The sequence below is a fragment of the Alosa pseudoharengus genome, unplaced genomic scaffold, assembly GCF_046254945.1.
Source record: "Alosa pseudoharengus isolate Yale_2024_CS ecotype anadromous, Long Island Sound unplaced genomic scaffold, YU_APseudo_1.1 YU_APseudo_1.1_scf_4, whole genome shotgun sequence".
NCBI lineage: Eukaryota > Metazoa > Chordata > Actinopteri > Clupeiformes > Clupeidae > Alosa > Alosa pseudoharengus.
The window spans coordinates 30,585,673-30,613,355 of NW_027468774.1; the positions used below are offsets into that span (position 1 = coordinate 30,585,673).

The 27,683-nt window shown below is 42.2% G+C and overlaps 1 protein-coding gene and 1 non-coding gene across 2 annotated transcripts; both read right to left on the bottom strand.

Annotated features, from left to right (window-relative positions):
* Positions 1–3,127: 3,127 nt before the first annotated feature.
* nags (N-acetylglutamate synthase) lies at positions 3,128–26,096 on the bottom strand. The gene is made up of 8 exons (XM_076266980.1): positions 25,731–26,096; positions 23,559–23,821; positions 22,283–22,493; positions 20,588–20,768; positions 19,392–19,431; positions 19,013–19,144; positions 17,842–18,024; positions 3,128–3,302 (listed from the first exon to the last, which is right to left on the bottom strand). Exons 1-8 carry the CDS (start codon positions 26,094–26,096, stop codon positions 3,128–3,130), a joined length of 1,551 nt encoding a protein of 516 aa, XP_076123095.1.
* trnar-ucg (transfer RNA arginine (anticodon UCG)) lies at positions 3,621–3,693 on the bottom strand. The gene has a single exon. It is a non-coding gene; the product is annotated as a tRNA-Arg (tRNA).
* Positions 26,097–27,683: the final 1,587 nt, after the last annotated feature.

Consider the following 27,683-nt stretch of genomic DNA (forward strand, 5'->3'; position numbering starts at 1 on the left):
CAGTACAGCGGAGGGGCTACAGATCAAAGCAAAAAACGATGGTTCCATGCTATCCATGTGGGGTTACATGCCCACCAAGTTTCGTGTACCCCGGTCTTTCAGTGTCTCGGAAATCCTTGTTGGTGTACGGTCACTAAATGTACACATAAATTATTTTATTGTAAGGCCCCCCATGAACGAAAGTTCACAACACTTGGCATGCATTCGGAGGGTGTCATAATGATCCTACACTTTCAATTTCGTGCAGTTTTGACCATGTTAGCCAGAGATATTGTGATGAAAACACCTAATTTTTTGATTTTTAATTTTTAACTAGGTGGCGCTATACATGAAATAAGTGGTAATGGGATGGGTTGACATGCCCCCTTAAGACCAACATACAAAAAAAAAGTGGACCTCCTAGGCCCTACGGTTCTCGAGATATTCACAGAAAACTGTTTCCGGCCACCTACAGGGAAGTTGGTGTATAGTAACATAAATTAATTTATTGTGTGGCCCCCCATGAACGGAATTCCACGAAACTTGGCGTGCATTCAGAGGGTGTCATAATGATCCTACACTTCCAATTTTGACTATGTTAGGTCACAGATACCTGCGATTACAACACCTTATTTTTACTTTTTTGTGTTTAACTAGGTGGCGCTATACATGAAATGAGTGGTTATGGAATGGGTTGACATGGCCCCTTGAGATCAACATACAAAAAAAAATGGTCCTCCTAAACCTTACGGTTCTCGAGATATTCACAGAAAACTGTGTCTGCCCTACCCTCCTTTCGGGGGGTGCAGTCCAGCGGGGGGGCTACAGATCAAAACGAAAAACGATGGTTCCATGCTATCCATATGGGGTTACATGCCCACCAAGTTTCGTCTACCCCGGTCTTTCAGTGTCCCGGGAATCCTTGAGGGAAATTTGGACATGCGAAAAAAAAAAAAAAAAATATATGACTAAACCTATATGACCGCCGCTTCGCTGCGCGAACTGGGTTGGATTTACAGGCATAGTTATCAGCTGGCTAAAATCATATTTACAAGAAAGGAGCTTCTTTGTTGCCATTGGAAACTGTACCTCAACACCAACGTCCTTGACCTGTGGTGTTCCCCAGGGGTCTATCTTAGGGCCACTATTATTCAACCTCTATATGCTCCCACTTGGACAAATCATCCAAAATAACTTGATTTCATATCATAGCTATGCAGATGACACACAAATTTACTTAGCTCTGTCACCAAACGACTATGGTCCTCTTGAATCTATGTGTCAGTGTATAAAACAAATCAACACCTGGATGTCTCAACATTTTCTTCAACTGAACAAAGAAAAAACTGAAGTAATTATATTTGGTAAAAAGGAGGAAAGACTTAGGGTTGCCAGTCTCCTTGACACAAAAGGGTTGAAGGCAAAGGATACAGTTAAAAATCTTGGTGTATTAATTGACAGTGATCTAAATTTCAACAGCCACATGAAAGCGACAACTAAATCAGCTTTTTACCACCTCAAAAATATTGCCAGACTCAGAGGGTTGATGTCAAAATATGACTTAGAAAAACTCATTCATGCATTTATCTCCAGCAGGGTTAATTACTGCAATGGACTGTTCACAGGCCTTCCTAAAAAGACTATTAAACAGCTTCAGATGATACAAAATGCAGCAGCTAGGATTCTAACAAAAACTAAAAGAACTGACCACATTACTCCAATTCTTAAGTCCTTGCACTGGCTTCCAGTAAGTCACAGAATTGACTTTAAAGCTCTATTGCTTGTTTATAAATCAGTAAATGGAGCAGGACCTAAATACCTGTCAGACATGCTTCAGCAGTATACACCTTCGCGTCCTCTCAGGTCCCAGGTGAAAAACCTGCTAGTAAAACCTACTGTTAGAACTAAACATGGTGAAGCGCTATGCGGCTCAGCTGTGGAATCAACTTTCGGATGACATCAAAAAGGCCCCAACTGTAGCCAGTTTTAAATCTAGACTTAAGACCAAACTGTTCTCAGATGCTTTCTGATAACTGTGCCGCGTTACAAATTCTGAATCTGCCTTGATAAATATTCTACTTTATATTTTATTACTTCTTTTTACTACTTTTGCCTTTGTTTTTTTGCTTACTAATTATCCTTTATTTTTAAATTATTTTACCTTGTGTTTTATGTTTTCTTTTTATTATGATCTTTACCTTTTAACTATTCTTTGACTATATTGCCTTTCTATGCTTTTTATTTGTTATTATTGTTTGGTTTTGTTTATGTAAAGCACATTGAATGACCTCTGTGTAAGAAATGCGCTATATAAATAAACTTGACTTGACTTGACTTGACCACTGATCTAGGGATTTGCCACATTTTTCCATGATTAAATCAAGGTTAAGTTAGGCAACATTAAAGTTACTTGTGAGAGAACATAATGATGTTAATGGATTTTTTTTTTTAAATCACTTTGGGAACAAATTCTCCTTTAATGATAATGTTAGTACCTAGGTAACAGTACAAATAAAAGTAACCTGCAATACAAAAGATTAGGAATTCAGCATGAGCTCTACCTGTCAAATCATGGCTATTTTAGAATATCAAATTCAACTTTACAGAGTATGCTCATATAAGAACAATGATTCCTGCATAGGAATTCCCTTTATATTTTACTGATGCATATTTGTTTTATTTTGCCCTTTAATTTGGCAAGATCCATGGTGAATGAAATCATATCTGGATCATCCAGTTTTTTTTTATCCAGTTTAGTCCCTTTTTGAAAGGTCTTTTCTGAGAAAAACATTTTAGCTTGGGCAAAACTGCAGTCTGCAGAGAAATACAAAACACCCCACACATCTCACACAGGTCTTGATACATGCATGGATGTTATTGCATCTGGCATTAGCACTTAAGTGTAGTGTTTTGGATGAAACACTGCAACAATATCTCATCTCCATCCTCTTAAGGGCCCAAATCTGGCCTGACAGGCACCAAATTACTCTCTAAGACCAGTAACTAAATGGGAATGGTTCAAATAACGGCAGGCTTTATTTAAGTGTAGGTGTCTGAAAATTATTTATGTCAACATAGTCGTTAAATGATTTGTTATTACACAGCTTGAGCTGGAAGTTTTGCGGAGAGGTGAAGAAGGTTGCCCTCTTCAGGACCCTGGCGGGGGCTCCAAAGCCATGCCTGGCTGCTCTGGGATGTAGAAGGAGTCTGGCAGTCGCTTGGCGTACTCGACCAACTCGTACGAATCTCTGATGTCCGACAGGCCGAACCAGAACACAATCCAGCTTCCATTGACAAAGCTGCCGTCGCAGTGCTTGAAGTACCTGAGGGGGTTGGGGAAAGACATGTGCAAGATAAGAAGAAGAATGGAGGGAGATGGAGATGTATAAGTATATATACTCTTTTTGATCCCGTGAGGGAAATTTGGTCTCTGCATTTATCCCAATCCGTGAATTAGTGAAACACACACAGCACACAGTGTACACAGTGAGGTGAAGCACACACTAATCCCGGCGCAGTGAGCTGCCTGCATCAACAGCGGCGCTCGGGGAGCAGTGAGGGGTTAGGTGCCTTGCTCAAGGGCACTTCAGCCGTGCCTACTGGTCAGGGTTCGAACCGGCACGGCTGCCCCTATAAACAATCGACCGCCGCAGGACTCGAACCTGCAATCTTCTGATCCGAAGTCAGACGCCTTATCCATTAGGCCACGCGGCCCAAAAGAAAAGAGAAAGAAGAAAGAAAGTGCCTCTGCACAGTTACACAAAGCAAAGATCTGCCCCTTGTAGTAAACAAGGGTGAAACAAAATCGCTTAACTTTAACAGAGTAATTGTTGTAGCTGTGCAGCCAGATGATACAATCAAGGGTGACGTCCAGGCTTCCGTGAAAAATAGGATTTTATTAGGTTGAGGCAACAAGAGAGTAGTAGGATGACAATTTTCTTAAAGGCTACTCTGAATAGCGGAACAATTAGTTTACTGTCTATGGAGCAAAACCGAGCGGCTCTGAAAGCCATTGCACACGGAAAGAGATTTATTATCCCATTATTGCATCATTACCTAAAGATGCAAAAAGCATCCATATGCAAAAAGATTAGACCTAAACTGCTCTAAACAATGTTACATGGTTTCTAAGCTAAAACATTTTTTGTCACATATTGCAAACATCCGCTAGCTGCCTGTGCCCTGAATACACTGTAAAAACGTCATGTGAAGGGTTTTCCCAGATCGCATCAGATATTCAAACCAAAACAACTACCCCCTAGAAGCATTTTTTAACTAGACACGTCACGTCCGTTTGTGTTCCTTTCCTCACCCCATGCTACCTTTTATGCCTGCCCAGCTTGCATCATCATGCCCCCCCCCCCCTCTCCACTCTAAATGCAAATATTAGCAAATACTCACAAAAAATACATTTCTGGTCTGCTTTCTGACTATGCCTTTGTGTGGCTATATTACCATGGCTCCATGTGATATTGTAAACAATATTCAAACCAAAACAACTGCATCCATATTCTACTGTTCTTCATACTATTCATCCTGCACACACATATTCTTACTACTCTTATGTTACTGTTTTTGCACTACAATGGTACTGTTACCACACTGCACATAGCTGTACATACTGTATGGTTCATACGGAATATCCATATTTATTCTGTTTTCTTGTAATGTATTCTGTTCTACACTGCATATATCTATATTATTCATGTCCTATTATAATGTTACTGCTACTACATTGCACATATCTGTACATGTTCATACATTGTTCATATTACATAGCCATATTTATTCTGCTCTTATAAGGTAACTGCTAATACACTGCACATATTTATATTTATATTTATATTACTCTAAACCACCTTCTGTAACCAACTGTATACTACTCTCTACACTGCACAATATTTCTTGTCCTGTCTATACTTTGTATGTCACATTGCACTTTTCTGCTTTTTTGCACTTCTGGTTAGACGTAAACTGCATTTTGTTGTCTTTGTATTTGTACTCTCTGCACAATGACAATAAAGTTGAATCTAATCTAATATAATCCTATAGAACAGTGGTCCCCAAACTTTTTCTTCAGAGGCCCAACTCACTATGCTTGGTTCTAAGAGAGGGCCAGAGACTCGGAGTATGTCAGTATCCATAAATAGCTTAGTGCTGTGAACAACAGCAGTCTACCTTAGTTGAATATTAATCCATTACATTTAATCATAGGCTATTGCAATCTCATACCATTGTTAGCTGTGTTTATTTTATATTTCCATCATGTCATATCAATAAAAAATGCAATAGCTCAAATGAAATAATACTAATAAAAAGACTTTATCATTCACAAAAGTACATTGGTAACACTTTACGGTAAGGGTACATGAGTTATTATGAATCATGATACATTACTTCATTCCTTTATATCTTATGAATCATCAGGAATTGACATGAGTTCAAAGTCTCTCATTTATGACCTCATGAACAACTAAATCAATTAAAGCATTAGGAACGGTGGATACATCATTATGATTTATGATTTCTTAAGCATAATCATCATGATTACATGAATTTAAGGTTAATTACTCATGACTTCATCATGTTTGTGGCCCCTCAACTAAACTGTGAACACGGGGCAGCCGTGGCCTACTGGTTAGGGCAGTGTTTCCCAACCTTTTTTCCTTGAAGGCCCCCCTTGCCTGTGTCTAAGACAAGCCAGGAACCCCCTACCCCGAACTCCTACCCGCATACACACACAAAAAGAATAAAATGATTAATTACAAACTTATAATTCAGAGGTCAGAGGTAATAAATAGCTACATGAATTTAAATGTGGAACAAAAATATGTTTTAAGTTGGATACAGAATTTTTATTATCCAATTGGGTGTGTTATTGGGATTTTATACATTTAATGTGCGCAGATATAATTTTGGTAACCTTACAATAGGGCTGTCAATCTTCTTCCATAACCCAATTTGAATTTCATTCAGTATTATTTTTAATAATCAAATTATATTTGAATATTTAATGCTGAAATTTTGCCAGTTATATCACTATGCAATGTGAGTAACGCAATCAAAAGAGTATTGACTCATTGCTTGCTTTTTAACTGTTCACATAGTGGATGTGCTGCATGTGCATAACACACAGTGACAACAGTACAGTGGTTGTTCATGGGAACTTCCCTTCTTTGCAAATTGCCAGTTTGTCAGAGAATTAATGGATGAACTTGACATGACAAAAGTCATAACCTTATAAACTACAGTTAAGCCAAGGGGACCATCAGTTTCGTAAACAAACATCATCCCCAGGCCCTCACTAGGTGTGAATCTACCGATGCTACTAGGGGGCACTCTGTTGAAGGTCAAAGAACCTTTTTAGAGAAAGTTACTGAGCCAGTGCTGACTGTATAGGTTGGACAGAATGGTGCTAATATGTCACAGGTTATAAAACAAAAGCACAACTGGTACGCATGAATTGACCATAATTGTGAATGGCCACCAAGGTATACTACAGGTCATTTAATAATCCTTTGCTTTATGTATGTACACAATACAGTATGTTTATGCAATAGTTGTTCTACCATTGCTATAACATTGCTATTGTTATGTTTTGCCGAGGAGAGATCCGTCCCACAAGTTGTTCAAACATATATCATATCAAACATATCTTGAATTTCCCCTTGGGGATCAATAAACTATCTATCTATCTATCTATCTAATTCTCAGTGGACAATAAATGACAAAAGTTAACTTTTAAACCACACACCCACGCCCATACCACTACTACTTTATTGAATGCCTCTATGTTTGATGACACCAAATTAGCAAGTATTTCCCGATTGGGGAAAAGTTTGCTTTCTTTTTTTCTATCGGCCTGCGATTCCATGAACCATTATGCCTATCAGAGAAGTGACAAAAGCACCAGACATAGCCAAGAGGAGGGAGGCAAAAACCTAATTCTTGCCTGCTTTAGCTGTGCGGTTCTTCGTCCTCGGACTGTTTACCTACCCAGCTTGTCAGGGTGTATCTTTATCAGATGTGCACTCAGGCTGCTCGCTGCTTCATACTTTGCAGATTACGACATTGTAACGACATAATCTAGATTGCCTAATTGTTTCCGTTTTCTGATGGAAATCCAAAAACGTTCCACACATCACTGAAATGATCAGGAGTGGTGATCTCTGTGGGTGCATCGCTTCTGCCATATTTAGATTGTGCATTAGACGTGACAAAAGCATTTAGTTTTTTTACATATTCGCCAACACATAAAAAAACTCCCCAAAACACCACATTCGAATAGTAATTTCCAAATTCGAATAATACGATTTATATTCGACTTTAGAAATTCATTCCAACAGCCCTATTTTACATTGTGCGGACCCCCTGCAATCTCTGGCGACCCCTAGTGGGGTCCGCGGACCCCAGGTTGGGAACCACTGGGTTAGGGGTTTGGGCATGTAACCGTGTGCCGGTTCGAACCCCGACCCAGTAGAAAAAATGTGGGCGGGGGCAGGGTTTGAGCACTGCTCTCCTATGCCCACATCCACGGCTGAAGTGCCCTTGAGCAAGGCACCTAACCCCTCACTGCTCCCTGAGCGCCGCTGTAGCAAGGCAGCTCACTGCTCCGGGTTAGTGTGTGCTTCACCTCACTGTGTGCTCTGTGTGTTCACTAATTCACGGATGGGATAAATACAGAGACCAAATTCCTTGTATACGCAAGTATACTTGGCCTAGAAACCTGATTTTACACAAAATGGCATGTGTTTAGAGAACTGCACAAGTCAGAATCTGAGCAGTGATGACCACGTTTGGCAGAAAAAGACATCATGATCATTACGATTTATTAAGAATGATGTGCCCTCCATACTTAATGCTTTAGTTGATGTGTTGTTCATGTATGAGGTCACGGATGACAGACTATGAACTCATATAAAGTCCTGATGATTCATAAGAAAAGGATGTAAAGTACATTCATGATAATTCATGTCATGTACCCTTACCGTAAAGTGTAACCAGTATATTTTATTCAAGATTTGTGAAATCTGTGTGCATACACAGCTCAAGTTGTGAACAAGCAATATACTACAATTAATTAATCAAACTTTTAGCGGATGTTTCAGTTTTATAAAGTGCTGGAAAAACATCTGAAATGACCACCATTCTAACTTTTATTCTCCTGGTGAGAACTGTGTGAACTCTGCTGTATTTGTATGAACATTTGAACGAGTGAGTAAAAAATAGAAATGAGCTACAATAACCTCCCTGAATAACTATCGCCCAATTGCCTTGACACCCATAGTCATGAAGTGCTTTGAGCGAGCTGTCCAAAACACATAAAAAGCTAAATCCCCTCTTTTTTGGACCAACACCAGTTTGCCTATCGAGCAAACAGATCAACCGAGGATAATGTTTCACTGGCCCTCCACACTGCAATGTCACATCTTGAGCAGCAGAACAGCTATGTGCGCATGCTGTTTGTGGACTACAGCTCCGCCTTCAACACCATCCTCCCCAATAGACCTCTGAAGTTCGCCTACAAAAAAGAACCAAAACGGCCATCTTTGCCCATATAAGGAGATCCGGTTGTTAATTGAAGCTAACTACCTATGGCAAGTTGCATTGCAGGTTAGCTCTGGGGTAGCAAGTGTCCCGCCTTCACGTACCGGAGATCACAGTATCCACTCGAAGGCAGAGGACAAAAGTGTGTTCAGGAAAACGTCTGCATTTCAGACTTTTTCTTCCCCGCTAGAGTTTAACAGGTGCGATAATTCAAAATCCCCATGTTATTTTCCCATAGGAAAAATCGCCAGATACCGGATGTCAAAGATGGCTGCTTTTTTGTAGGCGAACTTCAGAGGTCTATAGCTTGGCTGTCAAGCTCAATAATCTTGGAATCAATTATCATCTGTGCAACTGGGTCCTAGACTTCCGGACCAACAGACCACAAACAGTGTGCATGGGTAAGCACCTCTCCTCCTCCATAACACTAATAGTCCATGGGCCAGACCAGATACCGGTACCATCTGGGTGGGCAAATTCTAGTTGTGATTTTTTTTATACCTACACATCCCTAGTTTATGTTTTTATATGATAGACCTCTGAGATTGGTAGCTTTTTAGTGGTTATCACCTAATGAAGTAAACCACCCGCTAATATATATAGCATTTTAGACGCCTGGTGCATATCCTGGTTGAAGCCATGGTTAAGACACTTGTCAGTGTTGTATAATATTGTGTTTGGTATCACCCTGAAGAGTACATCCTAAGCTTTCATTTAAGCACATTGGTGAAGCCCTCTGACAAACACAGAGGTCACTGGAGCTCTTTGAACCGTCAAGAACACAACATTTTCCACAATTTCCGCCTAAACTATACACTTTCTTTATGCCCTGTGGCATCAGAGAATATTACAGATACAGAAGACAGAAACTGAAATACTCTCTGGACTCCAAGGATTCTGGAAATCTATGCTTTACCCATACTACTTCATTGTTGGATGTGATTTCAGGACTAAGAAGGATGACTTTGGCCAAAATTCCGCTCATGGAACTTCATTGGTTTGTTAGGTAGATGTGTAATTGTGTTTCTATTGTCATGCCAAGTGTAAATACATGAGTGTAAATGTAACATTTTGGCTACACACAAATAGAACTATTGTTATTAAAATGTTCATTTAGGTCTATATTTTATTGTTTTTAAATTATCTGATTTAATTTGATGGATAATTACTCTTCACATCATAAATATGGTGTGCAACCATACAGAAACAACATTTTTCACATGGCAATATTATACATATTTTTAGGGCCCTATTTTCCAACCTGGCGCATGGCGGGAAACAGGTTATTATCCCTGCGCAAAGTTTATTTGTATTTTGCGCGTCTCTTTTTTTGAGCAACATGCCCAGGGGTGTGGCAATTAACGACCTAAGGAAGGGTTCTGGTGCGTATAAAAATCGCTATCGTACACTACCTAAAACGCATTACGCCCCTGACCAAGAAAAAACCTGGTCAGAAGTCCATGGTGAGTTGTTTATATGTTATTTTAAGGGCACATTATCAACAGTGATATGGGCGGGTGCACAGCGCACCATGCTTCTCTCATCCACAAACACGCATCGGCGCACATCCATGCAAAACATTACAAATTACTAGATAACCATGGGAAACATAATTAGAATAAAGATATTACGAAATACATCTCACAATGAGTAGTTATTTACCATCATTTGCAAATTGGTAATGACGGAGAGGCAAATATGAGCTGAACAGATAAAGACGTCATGAAATGTAGGAAACTCCTCTGCAGGATAAACGTCATTCGAACATTATTGGGGTAAGTGTTGCTTTTTTTGTCAGTCAATCGTGAAAATAATTAACTGTGTATAACTGTTTTGTTGTTGACTGACACCACGGTGACGTTAGTTTTACTTTTTGCCAATCAGTTCAAATAATAGGCGAGCACAAATGCGTGTACTATACCAGAGACTTTCTAATGTGGAGACACAGCACTCAAAAAATACTCCATAGAAATGCATGGGGCTAGTTTGTCACGCCAATATGGCCGTTGTCTACACATATCCCACCCCTTCCTCGGCAAAACGTCGACATGTGAATACGTTGAGCCAATCATGTGGTGTGATGTGAATACATTGAGCCAATCATATGGTGTGTTGTGAAGACATCGTGCCAATTATGTGTTGTGATCTCGCTGCTGGAGCAAGATTGGTGTCGTGAATCCTTGCGCACGCGCAGTTCGACCCAAAGACTGTGCCCGATGAGTGCCCATAAAACGTTGGTATATGGCCGCCGAGTGGAGGGACTTGCCTAAAAGGACTTTGGCTATACTCTGCTAGGTTTTAGTAAAGCATGGTTTAGTGGAATAACTGTTCCATACGGTCTGGCATGCAAGCAGATTCCTTCAAATGCGCCACTGACTATAAAAATACTGATGTGCTGTTTAAAGTTGCACCGCTATCTGTTAAAGGGAATGACAGATGTGTGCCAAAACACACCCATGACTGATTAAGAAACCTAGGAACGTCTTGTTGCGCCATCCGCCCGACGTTTAATAACGAAAACACTCCCAATGTGGACTGGACATCCCACTAAATTTAAATAAGCTTTTCGCAAGTGACCATGTGTTTTAGACTGTCATGATAGGGCCATTAAAAGGGGATAAATGGACTCAAGGTTCCAACAAATTGTTATCATTTGACAAATTCCAGATTGACAAGGGAATGGTAGAGCAATGTGTATGCTCAGCTTGCCTTTAAAGGGACACCAGGCCATGTTTTCGTGTTAATTAATCATCTTCGTAAGTCGGTATATGTTTAAATGACTCATTACAGGGCAAATGAAGACTCTCTCGCCCGTCCCTACTGCCTGTAGGAAGAATATCCCACTTGCAAGTTCACCCGCCGACCTGCAGTCTCACAAAGTCTCAGACATCGCGAGAAGCAGGATCAGTTTACATCCTGCATCCACAGCACAGAGGCAGGCTAACGAAACGCTAGCGATTGTTGGAAACGTGTGTATAATGGCAGAGCCGGCGAATAAGCAGCAAAAACCCTTGACGGAACATGCAAAGAAAAGGAAAAGAGCTTCAGACCGAGCGAGGGCTCATGCACGTATCGACACGTACAGATGCTAGGGGGAGTTTTGTAGAGAAAAAACATCAGGCTTGCCTGGTATCCCTTTAAGAGCACAGCTCCTTACGTACATGCATATGCGTGCCTGTGTGTGTGTGTTTATGTGTGTGCATTCGTGTGGGTGGGTGTTTGTGCATATGTGTGTGCTTGCCTGTGTGTGTGTGTGTGTCTGTGTTTTATGTAGTTTGTGGAGGACTGGTTCAGACATGTCACATCCATAACATGAAACCGTCAAATCCATAACACTTTTTCCTACATAATGCCTTACGAAAATGACGCATAGTTTCGGGCTCATCATCATCATCAGGGACTGGCTAATCTACTGCTCAGAGGCCAGAATTTTTACTGCATAGCCACACAGATCAAGCTTGGGTTTTGTTATCAATATTTGCATAATATTCACAAAGTCTATGAATCGCAATGTTTGTTTGATACAAAAAGGCTAATATTATAATTTAATAAGTTGCTTGCGAATAGGTTGACAACGCTAACGTCCAATATTACCCAATAATTACATTGCTAATCATTGCTATCTCTCTTACCAGTTGCCAGTGTATGTCTTAAAGCAACACCAAAGCACTTTTCCTCTGTCGCATGCAAACTATTTGTTTTTCAAGCACCGGCTTTGGAAATAACGATGTCCACAGACAAGGTAGAATATGTTGCATGATGAAAGTATATGTACTGTGCATCGGATGCAAGTCAAATTTGTGGTTTCTTATGTCTCATTCCATCGAACTACAGGTCCGCTACCCGATCTGGCAAACTTGCATAGTGCGGTTATAGCCGATAGAAGGTCGCAAAGCAACTGCAGAAGTGCCGTTCACCCTGTTAGTTGATGAACCATTGAAACGATTTTGGAAACATTATTTTAGGGTACAAAAAACTCTTTGGTGTTGCTTTAAAAAAATCTGTAAGCTTGGCACATTTGGCAACATCCTCCTCCAATGCCTTCCTTTCTTTTTTTTACCTGGCCTTTTCAGTCCCTCCTGGCCTCTTTATACCATCCATCTTCCCTGACGCTTATTGCTACAGTAAGGCCGGCCCGGCTATCGGTAGGCCAGGCCTATCTGAGAAAACCTTTTGGAAAAGACGGGCTATATGGACCCAACCAACTCTTTTTGGGAGGGGAGAACTCCCTCACATGGTAGGCTACAACCCATGCAGAGGCTGCGGTGTCAGGCATAGATTGCAGAACGTGAGTAGCCTACTTTAAGAGAAGATAGACTAACGTGACAAATGTCAATATGTTTTTCCTTGACCGGCCCAAAAGTGAAGCGGCCCACCAGGAATTTTCCTGATTACCCACCCCGGGCCTGCTTGGAATACTAGGCTTGCAATCCCCATCAATGAATCAGTGTGCCCTGTTCCCTGATGTCCCAGTGCCTAACACTGAATGTGCCAAAGTCGGGGCTGTGACATCATGTCTGTAAAACCTGACAAACGTTGTTGGGGTTTGTCCAACACACTGCCAAGCATACTTTCTCTATGGGGAAAGTTTAATCGGAATAAACGCTGGGTTGGGTTTAATACAACACTTGGGTCACCCGGGAAAAATTGCATACAGACTGGATTCACGGATAAGGCGTGAATATCGCTTATGCGTTTAGCCGTAGATAAGGTCACCAACAATACTGTCTTAATTGAGAGCACTTTATGACCCAACTGCTGTAATGACTCGAAGGTAGGGTGAGACAGAACATCCAAAACCATAGGTAGATCCCATGAAGGGGCCAGTGGTTTAGAAACCCCTATGACATTGCAGGGCAGACCTGCAGCTGTTAGATTCAGCCTTTCACGAGCCAAATCCAGGGGGCCAGGCGGTCTGGATATGGGTGAAATATCTCCCCGTTCGCTTGGGACAGCAGCTCCCTGCGGAGAGACAGTGGCCACGTTGGGGAGTGGAGTAACAGGGTTTCCCTGGCCAGCGCAGGGCTATGTGGATGAGTAAGAGGCCCCGTTACCGTACCCTGATAGGTGTTGGAGTGATCAGTTCCAATGGTGGGAAGGCATAGAGCAGAACGCGTGCCCACTGGTGTGCCAACGCATTTATACCTAACGGGAGAAAAACATTGGATATTGCACATTCTCCCCAGAGGCGAATAAGTCCACTTTCGCCCGACCGGTTCGCAGCCAGATTTGAGCCACCACATCGCTGTGGAGTTTCCAGTCTCTAAAGCATGGATTGCCCCTGGATAATAAATCCGCACCCAAATTCAATAGACCAGGGACGTGTGTGGCTTTCAGCGACAGGAGCCGCGTGCTGCTCCATAAAATCAGTTTGTGTGCCAACGTGTGCATATGAAGAGACCTCGGTCCCCCTTGCTTGTTGAAATAAGCCACCATCGTGGTGTTGTCTGTTCTGACCAGGACATGATGGTGTTGTCTGTTCTGACCAGGACATGATGCCCTCTCACAGGCAGAAAACGTCTGAGTGTGAGCCACACTGCCATAAGTTCTAAACAGTATATGTGCAAAGATTGCATGTGTGCATCCCACAGCCCATTTATCGACCTGTCCTTGGGAGTAGTTCCCCAGCCGCTTAACAAGGCATCCGTTGTCACCACTATCCTGTGTAGGACAGCGTCCATCGGGGTTCCCTCTGTGAGGAAGAGTGGGCGTTTCTAGGTCCACAGCGCAGCAGGCTGCTGAGATTGCAACGCGGCCATGACGCGAGGGGTGCAATCCCAGAGATGCTCACATGTATAAGTGGCATGACTACCAAGGCTGACGCCATGAGACCCTGGAGTCTGAGGCAGACCCTGAATTTCACAGTGGCTCCCCAGGCGCACTCTGAATGAGACAGAGTTTAGAGACAGCCCTATAAAGGTGGTGATTTGACATGGGAGCAGAACGCTTTTCTCCCAATTTATTCTGAAACCCAGTAACATTAGGTGCTTCGTTAGGAGAGCCGTATGTTGCTGTGCTTCCTGACACGAGTCCGCGGCCACCAGCCAGTCGTCGATAAAAGTAGTCAGACGTAAACCCTTTTCCAGGAGTGGGGCGATAGCCTCTTCGGTGACAAAGACGTGAGGGCTGAGCGCAAGGCCAAATGGGAGGGCTCGTAGCCCACACCTCGAAAGGCAAACCTGAGGAACTGTGGTTGTCATTGATCCAAAGGTCCAAATCACATATGCTGCTTTCATTAAAGTACATGGAACACCTCACTTGATCATCGCATGTCCATGCTTCAAGTGTTCATTGAAACGTTTAGGTAAATTATATATGAACATTGACAAAGGATAGATAAAAATGTTGACATATTTTAGAAATTAGGGGGTAGGGTTACATTTTGTAGAATATAATAGAGTGTTTATCAAGCAAATCATAAGCTTTTGATATCAAATTAACCAGCAATAGCACAGAAAAGTTGTGATATTATCACTATGTTGTCAGAATTGTAATAAAAACAAACTTTAGTGATCTGCAGATAGCGAAAACGCATATCAAACTTGGTTAAAAAAAATCACTTGTTGGCTATTCGCTCAAGAAGTAGTTGATATATTGCCAAATAAACATGCTAGTGATGCAGGAGGTCTTATACCAGTCAGTTTGATACCAAACATAACCCTGTTGGAGCATAATTTAGTGTATAGGCCTACAGAATGACAACATAGATTTTAAAGTGTCGCGAAAATGTCAGTTCGAACGAAAGCACTAAATATGTCCAAAATATTTGACCGCACCATTTCCCAGAGTGCCACCATGCTTTTTATGAACAATCAGGGTCCCCTTGAGGCATCTAGCATAGTGGCTTGCTTTCATACCAAAATTCTCACAGGACTTTATTTTGTGCAAGATGCTGCTGGAGTATACTCCCTAACATGGTTATAAACGTATGACCTTACTTACCATTTAAACTTATACACTTAGCTAGATTACATATGGGTGCCTGATGTAGCTGTAGCCAAAATGTTACATTTACACTCATGTATTTACACTTGGCATGACAATAGAAACACAATTACACATCTACCTAACAAACCAATGAAGTTCCATGAGCGGAATTTTGGCCAAAGTCATCCTTCTTAGTTTAGTCCTGAAATCACATCCAACAATGAAGTAGTATGGGTAAAGCATACATTTCCAGAATCCTTGGAGTCCAGAGAGTATTTCAGTTTCTGTCTTTTGTATCTGTAATATTCTCTGATGCCACAGGGCATAAAGAAAGTGTATAGTTTAGGCGGAAATTGTGGAAAATGTTGTGTTCTTGACGGTTCAAAGAGCTCCAGTGACCTCTGTGTTTGTCAGAGGGCTTCACCAATGTGCTTAAATGAAAGCTTAGGATGTACTCTTCAAGGTGATACCAAACACAATATTATACAACACTGACAAGTGTCTTAACCATGGCTTCAACCAGGATATGCACCAGGCGTCTAAAATGCTATTTATATTAGAGGGTGGTTTACTTCATTAGGTGATAACCACTAAAAAGCTACCAATCTCAGAGGGGGGGGGGGGGTGATATTAAGATCGTCTTGGTAGTGTATAGGTCTAATTGAGTGCCTGTCACTTTAAGATGTTTGAGGGAGCCCTTGCAATTGTAACACAGTTAAAATAAAGGTTCACATACTTCTCCTTGGGACAAGCACTTTTGAATTTTGGAAAACACTTTTCCATTTACATCGGGATTTTGGAAACATTCAATGTCAGAGTCAATAAAAATGAGCCCTTCAACGAAATTGACAAGCAGCTGTAAGTAGGCTAAGCATGCTTAATTCGACATCCAAACAGTATTCTAACGTTAGCTTTGAGATACTGCTTGATTTCATAACTTAACTTAGTTTAGTCTCTTCAATGTAGCCTACTATGTTGTGATAAGACCATAGCAGAGTTCACTTCAATGCAGCAGTTTTGAACAAATTTGCGCATCATGGTCACGATGCTAAGCAGATTTAATAGCAATTTAGCCAGACGTCTTCTATGCAATGCTTCTATGTGGCAACAACAATCCTTCAACAATCGTGAATATTTTGTTAAATGCACATGCAGAGGAGTGGCAGCGGGCTACGAGAGAGAGCGGGGCGGGGCAAGGAAAGGCTGCGTGCGTAAAAAGCGCAGCTCAATGGCAATGCAAGGATTTGACCTTATATTTAATTTAAATTAAATTAAATTAAATTAAACACAGAATATTAATCAGTGGCGGCCGATTTTTATTTCGTGGCGCCCCGCCACAGATTAGTTAATGTATGGGAAACACTGCACTGGGGCCCCCCAGGGTTGTGTTCTGAGCCCACTCCTGTTCTCCCTCTTCACACACGACTGTAAACCCATGGATGACTCATCATCATAATCAAGTTTGCAGATGACACCGTGATTGGCGGTATAAGCAACAATGATGAGAAGGCCTACAGGAGGGAGGTGGAAAACCTAGTGGAATGGAGTCAAAATAGTCTGGTTCTCAACTCTAGGAAAACGAAAGAACTTATCCTGGACTTCAGGAGGCTTAGGGGCCGTGCACACGACGCCGGTTTTTGTGAAACCGGTGAGGTTTTGTTAACGGTTACGCCTTGCATGTACACGACGCCGGCAGTTTAGGAGACTGAAACCGATAGCTTTTGAAACCGGCTTCCGAAGTGGGAACTTTTGAAACCGCCGGCTAACTTTCGCCGTGTAGACGCCTGTAGGTGCGAAGCCGGCAACTTTATGACGACATAGCCCCACCTCTCAACTCAGCCACGGCACTCAACCTGACATGTTGCTTGTCAAAACAAACCAAACCATTTATTTATCATATTAAAATGTGTTTCTCCGTTTTTTCAGCTCATCTGTGGGCATCTCAGGTTTGTTCCAAACAATGTCTCGTTGTATCTGTGTGCAATGACAATAAAGTCTATAGAATCTATCTATAGAATCTATCTAGAGAATCGTTTTAGGCCATTCTGAATGCATCACTGTGAAAACATTAGGATATCATTAGAAAGTATTTTGCTTGATGTTTAGGAATGGACAACTAACCATTTCTGATCTGAATGGCAAATCAAGAATTGATTGACTAATCTCTTGGGTCCTGCACACAGTGCAGTGTGACATCCACATCCAGTATATTAGCATCATAGAGTTATAGCATAGTTGATTAATAGCAGTCGCAGATCGACCCACTTTCACCTAAACATTGTTTTTTCCTGTCTTCATGGATTGTTTTTTTTTTTTTGCAGCCGCTTAGTTCACTTATGCCTCGAGCCAGCTCTGTGCCCCAGCCTACAGTATACACTGCCCACTCACCAGGGGTTAATGTGGTTGGTGGCCCGGGACCTCCAAAAAAGCTTGCCCAGGTCCTGGCGAATGCACTCCCACAGGATTTGGCTGGTGCCCTGGCCCTGCTTGCTGCTGCTCACCACAAACTTGTCCAGGTAGGGTGTGCCACTGCTCACACTCTCCGTGGTGATGATCGCTGCTGCGCTGTACCTGGCAGGGCAGCAATGTGTGGGTTAAATGGCCACTCAAAGAGGTGAGAAGGTTGTGAAGGCACTTCCCGTACAGGTGAGCTGGTACTTTACTGACTTTGTGTAATCATCAAGAAGAAAACTGGGTGCTGGGTTCCGTCCACTTTACTTGAGTTAAAAGAAATGACTTTAATGCAGTTCAATTTCTCGCAGTATAGTAAAGGGTGGCCAGATGAGATGTGATGAGAGACATTCGCCTTATTCACCCGGCGGCCATTATGAGGCTAAAGGGTACACTTGCCATTACACCTCAGTCCAGCAGATGGTGGTGGTAATGCACTCCGTTTGCAAACTGCTAAAAACTCACTGAAGAAGAAGAACAGGTTGCCAGTGAACCTTTCTTCTTTTTCGGTGAGCTTTTTTTTGGCAGTTTGCAAACAGAGTGCATTACCACCACCATCTTCTGGACTGAGGTGTAATGGCAAGTGTACCCTTTAGCGTCGTAATGGCCACTAGGTGAATAAGGCGAATTGACCCCTTCACGGTCCACGTCACAGGCAAATGCACGTGCATATCGGGGTCAGAAAGCTTTCCATCTCTTTCCATCATCTTTTCACGTGTATATACACACTGGGCTTGTCAACCAGATAGCTGTATATGGAGGGCCAATGAATCTCTGGCCACCTGCTAACGTCATCTACCCATTATGTTATAAGCTCAGGATCAGGCAGACAATTGCCATAAGCTAAGACTCATTTATTAAGGAGTTGTTTGTGGTCCTGGGGTGACAATGACAGTGGATACCTTGAAAGCTCAATGTGCTGGTCTATTAGCTGCGGTATTTTTCTGACTCCATGCTGTGCACGCACCCAACCTAGCCTCTGGATGTTTACAAACATTGAAGGGGTCTATAGGATGCAGCAATGTCAATGTATTTATAGAGCTGTGTCAACTGTGTCACACAGCGAAAGGCGACGTTATACTCAGAGCTTGCAAAGGCTCAGGCTTACCCCTCCGACAGGTAGATGGAATGCAAGCGTCCCTTCAGCGATAGTATGTAATCCTCTTTTAGTGTCTTTCCAAATGACTTGTTGATGAGGACGAGGAGGCGGTTCATGTCAATGTCATCCAGGCTGCTGTACCTGAGCCACAGAGATACCAAACATTTGTATCATATCTGACATATAAGTATAAGTACAGTATTTCTTATAATAAATAAATAAATACATACTTTTTTGGTGCAGCATGATCATCATCAAACTGCATGTACTGTGCAGTTTAATTTGAGGACAGGATATACAGTACATGCACACACAGCCATCAAAAACACAGACAGACACATACACCAGTTTGGAGTAGCCCAAGACCTTGTCAGACTGTCTTACTCACTTGTGAATAGGATCTCCATTTTTAAACAGTGTTCCAGACCCTGAAATGAATCAAAGGCACATTAGAGACAGGAGAAGTGACAAAATGATATCAACCAACTGATTTGGTCAGATCCAAATTTCTGGAATTCAACCACATCTCTGAAAAAAACATTTCATAGAGAATATCACAGCCATACACTGTAGACTACAGTTATCAGTCACAACATAAACTCACTGAGAGCTCATTGAGAGTCTGAATATGCCATTGATAACCCCTTTGGGAAAAAAGAGAATCAGTTAGTTTAATGGTAGGCTACAATGTTTCAACCACTCAGACCACAAAGACCTGAGTGGGGAAAATGTTGTAGCTTACCATTAAACCGGGAGCAGAAAAGACAGCGTGCGGATATCTTTTCTTTTTTTCTACGTATTTGCTAGTATCCAGCATCTGTGGAATTTTTACAGATGTGCATACATTGTGCAGATGCCTTTAAGGGTTTGTATTTCGGTTGCAATATGCTCAACCAATGGGAACTTCATTTAACTACACTGATGCACACCAGTAGGTCTCCCATGTTTTCTAGTCCTCATTCAAGCCTTGTATACAGTACGTATACATGCAGTATGTAATCTGATAGCATCAGGTCCCTGGGAGTCAACCAGTTCAACTTTTGGAACCCCATGCTATTTTTCGAGCCTGCTACATAGAGCGGATTTTTGTACTGTGAAATGCACACCAACTGAGATTCCCAGAGTGGGTTATGTGCCCATGCAACAGTGTACTCTCACATAGCATCTGCCATTTCCCTCACCTCTAATGGGAAGTGTGCCAGTAAAACATGTGGCCTGTGTTTAAGTCACGTTGGTGGTGCCTGGTGTGTTGGTTGATATGGTGTGTTAGTGTGTGTGTGTGTGTGTGTGTGTTGTATCTAAACTTGGTTTACCAAACAAAGCTTTTCTGATAGTCAAACAATATGGTGTTCATATGAAATACTTTTCTGTCTATAAGAACCTTAATTAAAGGGTTTAATGCAGCCACATAGCAGTGGAAAATGTATAAAATCAATGTATGAATCACAGTTAAAAGTCAGGAATTTAAAGTATGCGACTGAGGAGTGTTTGTCTCATTTTTTGGCTGAAGAGTTTGATCAGTTAGTACTGGCTGAGGTGTCGTGTGTGTGTGTGTGTGTGTGTGTGTGTGTGTGTGTGTCTCACCCTTGTGACTGAAAAGCTCAGTCAGGAGTGTCTTTGCGGAAGTGACCACAGCTGAAGACTCGCCGGGCAGCTGGTTCAGGAGCTGTGCGATAACACACACCTGTCGACGCTCCACTGCAGTCAACCAGGCTGCCCCCGACAACGCCGGCAAGTCACCCGGTAACGATACTGAATCCAGAACCTATAGGTGGCAGAGGGGGGGGGAGTGATTGCTTACATGAGTTATCATTTAAAGGAATTATCCGGAGTAAAATGCACTTTAGATCAATTTACGGATGATTGGGAGTACATACGTTGAGTTGACATCAAAATCATGTCATTCGGATGTGTTTTGAGAAAGATTTTACCGTTTTTAGTCAAAACTCGTTAGCGTGGAAGTGAGAAGGGCTTATTATTTCCGTAGGAGTCGATTGCCGAAATTCACAATTTCGTCGCCGTTTAAAAAAACAACAAAAAAAAAAAAAAAGTCCAGTCCATACAACTTCATTTCAATTTCAAAAGAAATACTGAACTTTTTTTTTTTTTTTTCAAACGGCGACGAAATTGTGAATTTCCAGAGCGTGTTACTCCCATACTTGGCAATCGACTCCTACGGACTTTCCCCTAAAGATGGCAGCAAAGATGGCAACATTTCCGGAAAGGTACTGACTTGATGAAATTCATTCTGGACTCTCTATCCGACCACATAAAGACCTCGGGATACTTCGGTTTGGCTTTAGGGACCCTCTACTCACTACCACGTAAGTGTAATGTTGTTTGGAACTGTAGAAGAGGTATAAAAATAGCGTTTTGTAGCGGCAAAATAATATGCCCTTCTCACTTCCACGCTAACGAATTTTGACTTAAAAACGGTAAAATCGAACTTTCTCAAAACACATCCGAATGACATGATTTTGATGTCAACTCAACGTGTGTACTCCCAATCATCCGTAAATTGATCTAAAGTGCATTTTACTCCGGATAATTCCTTTAAGCCATGCACATGTATAAATACTCATACAAACACACAACACCATACAAACATACAGAGCAAAAGAGAAATAAACAAAGAGTAGAGAAAAAGACCTGAGTCAGAGTTATTATATTATAACGTCATCACTTGAAGTTGAAAGTCTAAATAAATGGCTAGATAAGGTGAGAGAGGAGAAAGTGAGTAAAACAAGAGACAGAGTGTGAGATAGAGGGAAGGAGATGGAGGTGGCAGAAGGAAAGAGAGCATTACGTGTAGACTGGTGGCCTGAATGTGACTGGTATTAATTCCGTCTAGCCGCTTATAACTGGTACCCCTGTAATATCGCACAGCTCAGGCTTGGCAGAGAAGAGCTACTCCAGATGTGTACGATAAATTTAGATCATAGCAGGGAGTAGGTCAGTATCTAATGTGAGGTGAAATGTGCAGGCAGTGCCACTGATATATACCCCCTCTCTTTCTCATTCTCTCATTTCCTCACACACTGCACATATTTGTAGACACATTTTCAGATTGTGCATGTGTGAATATTGTGAATGTGCATGCAATATTATATATATTATATATATATACACACACATATATACACATACATCTGTGTTCCCACTCACCCTCCAAAACAGACACACACAAACATATACTCCTGGCGTAACATACACACATGGTAGCTGTGACCTATATTCCATATACTCAGACTTCATAGGCTTCTCAGGCTCCTGGTTTACCTTGTGGTTTTGGCAGAAGAGGCCTCCTCTGCTGTTGAGGAACATGACCTTAAGGGGTTGCAGGGCTCGCGCCACAGCCGCGGTCACATCCACCGAGTTCAGAGCCACTGAGCGGCCCGACGGCTCCCGGCCCACCGGACACACCAACGGGATGGTGCCACAGTCCAGGCTCCACTGGAGCAGGCCAATATCCACAGTGATGGAGGAGGCACTGACACTGAGCGACAACAAACAGTTATATTTTAAAGACAGCCTGAAGCAATATGACACAAATTTCGTATTACCGTCAGTGTGTCCCACAGAATTGGATTCAATTTGTGGCGGTAGCTGACTTGAACAAGGGGGGGGGGGGCATCGTCTTGGTAGTGTATAGGTCTAATTGAGTGCCTGTCACTTTAAACGTTCGTGAGGGAACCCTTGCAAATTGCAATTGTAACACAGTTTAAAGGCTGCTGATGTGTGGATGCAATTAATAACGTTTCTACATAGTTAAAATAAAGGTTCGTACTTCTCCTTGGGACAAGCACTTTTAAATTTTGGAAAACACTTTTCCACTTACATCGGGATTTTGCAAACATTCTGTGTCAGAGTCAATAAAATGAGCCCTTCAACGAAATTGACAAGCAGCTGTAAGTAGGCTAAGCATGCTAAATTCGACATCCAAACAGTATTCTAACGTTAGCTTTGAGATACTGCTTGATTGCATAACTTAACTTAGTTTAGTCTCTTCAATGTAGCCTACTATGTTGTGATAAGATCTTAGCAGAGTTATCTTCAATGCAGCAGTTTTGAACAAATTTGCGCAGCATGGTCACGATGCTAAGCGGATTTAATAGCAATTTAGCCAGACGTCTTCTATGCAATGCTTCTATGTGGCAACAACAATCCTTCAACAATCGTGAATTTTGTTAAATGCACATACAGAGGAGGGGCAGCGGGCTACGAGAGAGAGCGGACGGGGCAAGGAAATGCTGCGTGCATAAAAAGAGCAGCTCAATGGGAATGCAAGGACTTGATCTTATATTTAATTTAAATTAAATTAAACATAGAATATTTATGTGTGGCGGCCGATTTTTATTTTGTGGCGCCCCGCCACAGATTAGTCAATGTATGGGAAACACTGACCGTTCTACTCATTTTTGCTTAAATTTTTCCTGTGTGTCCACACAATTGTGGATCTGACTATGAATGACATGACCATGAAAGGATTGTTGGCATAAATGGTGTGTGTGTGTTGTATGATGAATTACACAGGTGCGTGACATCCATGCTGTACCTGCTGTTCTGAGGCAGCTCCTGCACCTGTAGCAGGGCCTCGGCACTGAAGAAGGGCATAACGCTAGCAGAGTTTTGCTGCAGCACCTCGGTCAGAGCTTGACAACGGTGCACCAGCTCCACCCGGGGCTCGTCTCCATCCACCGGGCCACCGGACAGGAACCCCATCACCACCACCGGCTTCATGTCCATCCGCTGCAGGAAGGAGAGCCCAAAGGCGAGGCTCTGCAGCATCTCACGGTTCTCGAAAACAGACTCATCCACCTGCCCAAAGCATAGGGGGGTGGTCAAGGCATGTGCTCTTGTTATCTTTGGCTGCAAATAAAGTGATTGGCCTAAAACATTACCAATAACTTGTGTTAGTGCCTTATCATGTAGCTTAAAGTTTAAACTCTCATATTTTTGGTGTGTGAAACTAGCCTGACGAGCCAGACCCACATTAAAATGTAGGGTCTGGGCACCGTTCGCAGTGCTCAGTCCGAGGGGCGGGATAATCAGTTGTCTTTCAATTTCCCTCTGCCACAATAGGACAGCGGCAGCGCTATGAGTCCCATGCGTTTCCCACCAGCGGAGCTAGTTGGCTAGTTCAAACGTTTGCCAACTTAAAGGAACCATATGTAAGAAATGTATTTCAATTAATCATAAAATGGCCCTGATATGTCACTAGACATTAAGAAATCATGTTCATTTCAAATACTTATATCACTGATAGCAGTAGTCCTGCCAGAATATTGTCATTTAAAAAGTGAAGTTGCAGCCCTCAACTGATGTTGATGTTGTGTTTTTTTCATGTCATGTTGTGTTTTGGCCTGATGCGCCAACCTCCACCTATCTACTAATCACAAAGTCAGTAGTGTTTCAGCATTCCGGGTTGGCAACCTCGAGTCGAGGGGGAGGGTATACAACGCTCTACAGTAATTTTAAAGTGATTGCAGTACCAGTTTTGGCCACAATCTTACATATGGTTCCTTTAATAAAAGCTTAACTCATGTCACACTGTTCGCCAACAGCAACATCCATCTTATTTGTTTTCAAGTAGCAGGGAATTCTGGCCAAACTGTTGCAACTCTGCCATCAATCATTATGTTAAGCCCACCTAACGACTCTATACACGATTTCATTGGCCTGATTGAGTTTCGATTTCTGGATTTCTGGCTGCCGCTAGGGGCGCGTCTAGATTTCTAGGCTAGTGTGAAACACTTCACTGTGTTACAATCAGGACACATCTGGGACATACACTATCTAGTTGACATTTGGATGAATACAATATTTTACCTCACATTGCAGTCAATCATTTAAGAAATTAACCACGCAGGTGTGGAATGGTGGCATAATTTTCGTGAGATTTTACTTGCATCAAGACTTGGCCACACTCAGAAAGAAACTCGAAGTTTTATCACCATGCGAAGATACCGCTTCACGTTTAGTTTTGACCTTTTGCAAATGCCACACCGATCACCTCCATCCCAGACGCTTAAACTCAAATCTAAAACGCTGGAATAGCATTTTACAAACATGAAACGACCGGTAGCCTATGTGTTCCTTATGAACAAGATCAACTAGCCTACACCAAAATAAAGCGGCATCCCTCGTGTTCCTTGGCAGCTGTCATTTTCCTTCTCCCAACACTGCTCATACGTTGTTAAAAATGACTAGCCAGCACTTTTCACTGTGTTGTAGCATGATCACTGAGCTAATCTACATATTCGAGCACCCGAGCAATACTACAACTTTAATCTACATATTCGAGCACCCGAACAATACTACAACTTTTCTGACTGCCACTAACAGGTGGTCATGAATGGTTTCCCATCCCATTCATTCTTAAGGCCCATTCACACCAAGAACGATAACGATAATGATAGCTATAAATAAATATCGTTCTCGTTAATATGAATGACGACGTTCACACATAAACTATAACGATAACGACATGAAGAACGATATCGTTGGGGATCACTTTCAGAGCGATTTTCAGAACGATAAAAAGCTAATAGCCAATCAGAACCCATTGAATTTTAACCGTCACATTCATTAACACAAGGAGTGACTTTCAACTTTCGTTGTTCAGTGTGAACGCTTTTATCGTTATGGTTATAGTTATCGTTATCATTATCGTTCTTGGTGTGAATATGCCTTTACTTTACTTGGAGACAGGCCAAAACTTACTCACCTCCAAAACAGCAAATGCAGGCGCTTGTGAAAGATTTGCTCTTTGAAACTGTCTCAGCCAGTACCGAGCTTCTCTGGGATCTCCACCTATTTCATTAAGAAATGCTTTGACGTCCCGGTAGATTAATGTACGATTTGACACACCGTGACGGTCAGACAGTGAGAGAAAACTGGGCATTTCTTGTTGAACCCAAGCCGGGGTTTTGTTGCCTCGTCCGGCAGCGTTGGCAGCCATCATTCTCCGCTGAATTTTCAGGAATCTCTGCTGGCGATTATTTTGCTGGCTCAGTGGCGAGGGTTTAGACAAAAGCTGGCCGGCCATGACCATGGCTCTGCAGCTGGACGTCCCACCATTGACTTTTGCCATGTTTAATATCAATAGTAACTTTAACTTCCAGGGGGCACCAGTAACCAACAGCTATTTTGACAGGAAAAAGCCAAAGGAGTGTATGAACCCAGTCACCTAGCACTAACCCTAAAGCCGTGTGGTGGTCATCATTCTATGCACGACCCCAGTCTCCCGCGTTGCTGGGCGTGACTTCGTAACGAGAGAGAGACAGAGAGAGAGCAAGAGAGAGGGTGGGTTTCTTTGCAGGTAGCTTTAAAAAAAATATATATATATATTAAGAGCAGATGGTAACGGGTTATATTTGTGTGATTAGTCTACATTTTCATAAAGTAAAAATGATTTTGAGGCTAGGCTGCCTCCTTCCACGTGACAACAAACCAACAAAACTGCATGTCTGCCACATTTATTTAGTCGATAATTGCTTTGCTACTTATTCCTGTTTTTTAACTATTTTGGTAACTTAGGCTCGCTTTTCATGTGAAACATTGCCCTGTAAGACGAAAGAGTAGCCTATAGGCTGCCACTAGAGGGAGCCAGCATATTTTGAAAGTGTAGGGGGCAGAAGGTCAGATGTCTGAAAGTCGACTCCAGTTGAACCATTTCTGGGCTGTCAGTGAACACTTTCACTCAAATGTGGTGTTTCACTTTATAAAGAATGGTTATAATAATTCCTCAATGTCTGGGCCCTAATATGCTTTTCTGTTTTCTTTTTCCTGATATGTAGCTTTATGTGTAGCCTAAATGTCTGCAAAGTCACAAAGGGATCAGCTAAAGCTCTTAATTCCCTACAAAAATAACTGCTATTTTTCAAGTGTCAGAAACTGCGGTCTGGGAAAGATTCTTGAAAGATTGTGGTCTTTTGAGTAAAGCTTGAATGGAGGTCGATGTGGATGTGACCGCTAGTTAAAAGACTCCAGTCTTTCAAGAACCTTTCCCAAATCTTGTCAAAGTTGTTTGGTGTTGTTTTGTCCTTTAATGCCACCCCACACTCTAGCACAGGATACTCACCATATTTTCTTGCTCACGGTAGAGAGCCTCGACTGCCTGCTGATGTGTACTTCTCCTTGCCAGGGGTAGGCTATCAGAAAGCCCACAAAATTACGGTTCGGAACTGGTGACCAGGCTTGATACCGTTTTCCAGGCTGTCCGTTCTTATCGTGAAGAACAGAGACTTAAACATGAGTATTACTACAATCAGCAGGTGAGGTTCACACCGTATCAGGATGGAGATTTAGTGTGACGATCCTACCATTCAGAGACAGAAACTGTCTCCAAACTGGACTGGGCCTTACAGAGTGGTCTCCTCCAATGATACATGACTCATTTATAAGCTGTTGGATTTAAGACGTCCTCAGGCTAAGCCAAAGTTCATTCATTATGATCGTCTGAAACCATATAGAAGCACTTGGGAGACACCATCAACAGGGACAAACAGCAACCCTCTCCCCAGCTTTGTCTGGTTCACTCCCTTTGCACGTGGGGTCATCTGACCCCTGTCAGGTCTTGCCTGCTGCTTGCCCTTCTGTTCCCGAGTTGGTACGAAGGCCGTCGGGACGGATCACGCAAGGTCAGCCACAGCAGCCTCAAGAGGCTGCAACGGAGTCA

Coding starts and splice junctions, on each gene's coding strand:
- nags (XM_076266980.1), bottom strand. CDS start 26,096: ATGGCAAAAGTCAATGGTGGGACGTCCAGCTGCAGAGCCATGGTCATG. Junction 20,769..22,282: donor TCTTCTGCCAAAACCACAAG/GTAAACCAGGAG, acceptor TGCCACCTATAG/GTTCTGGATTCAGTATCGTT. Junction 19,432..20,587: donor TGAGCTTTTCAGTCACAAGG/GTGAGACACACA, acceptor GATTCATTTCAG/GGTCTGGAACACTGTTTAAA.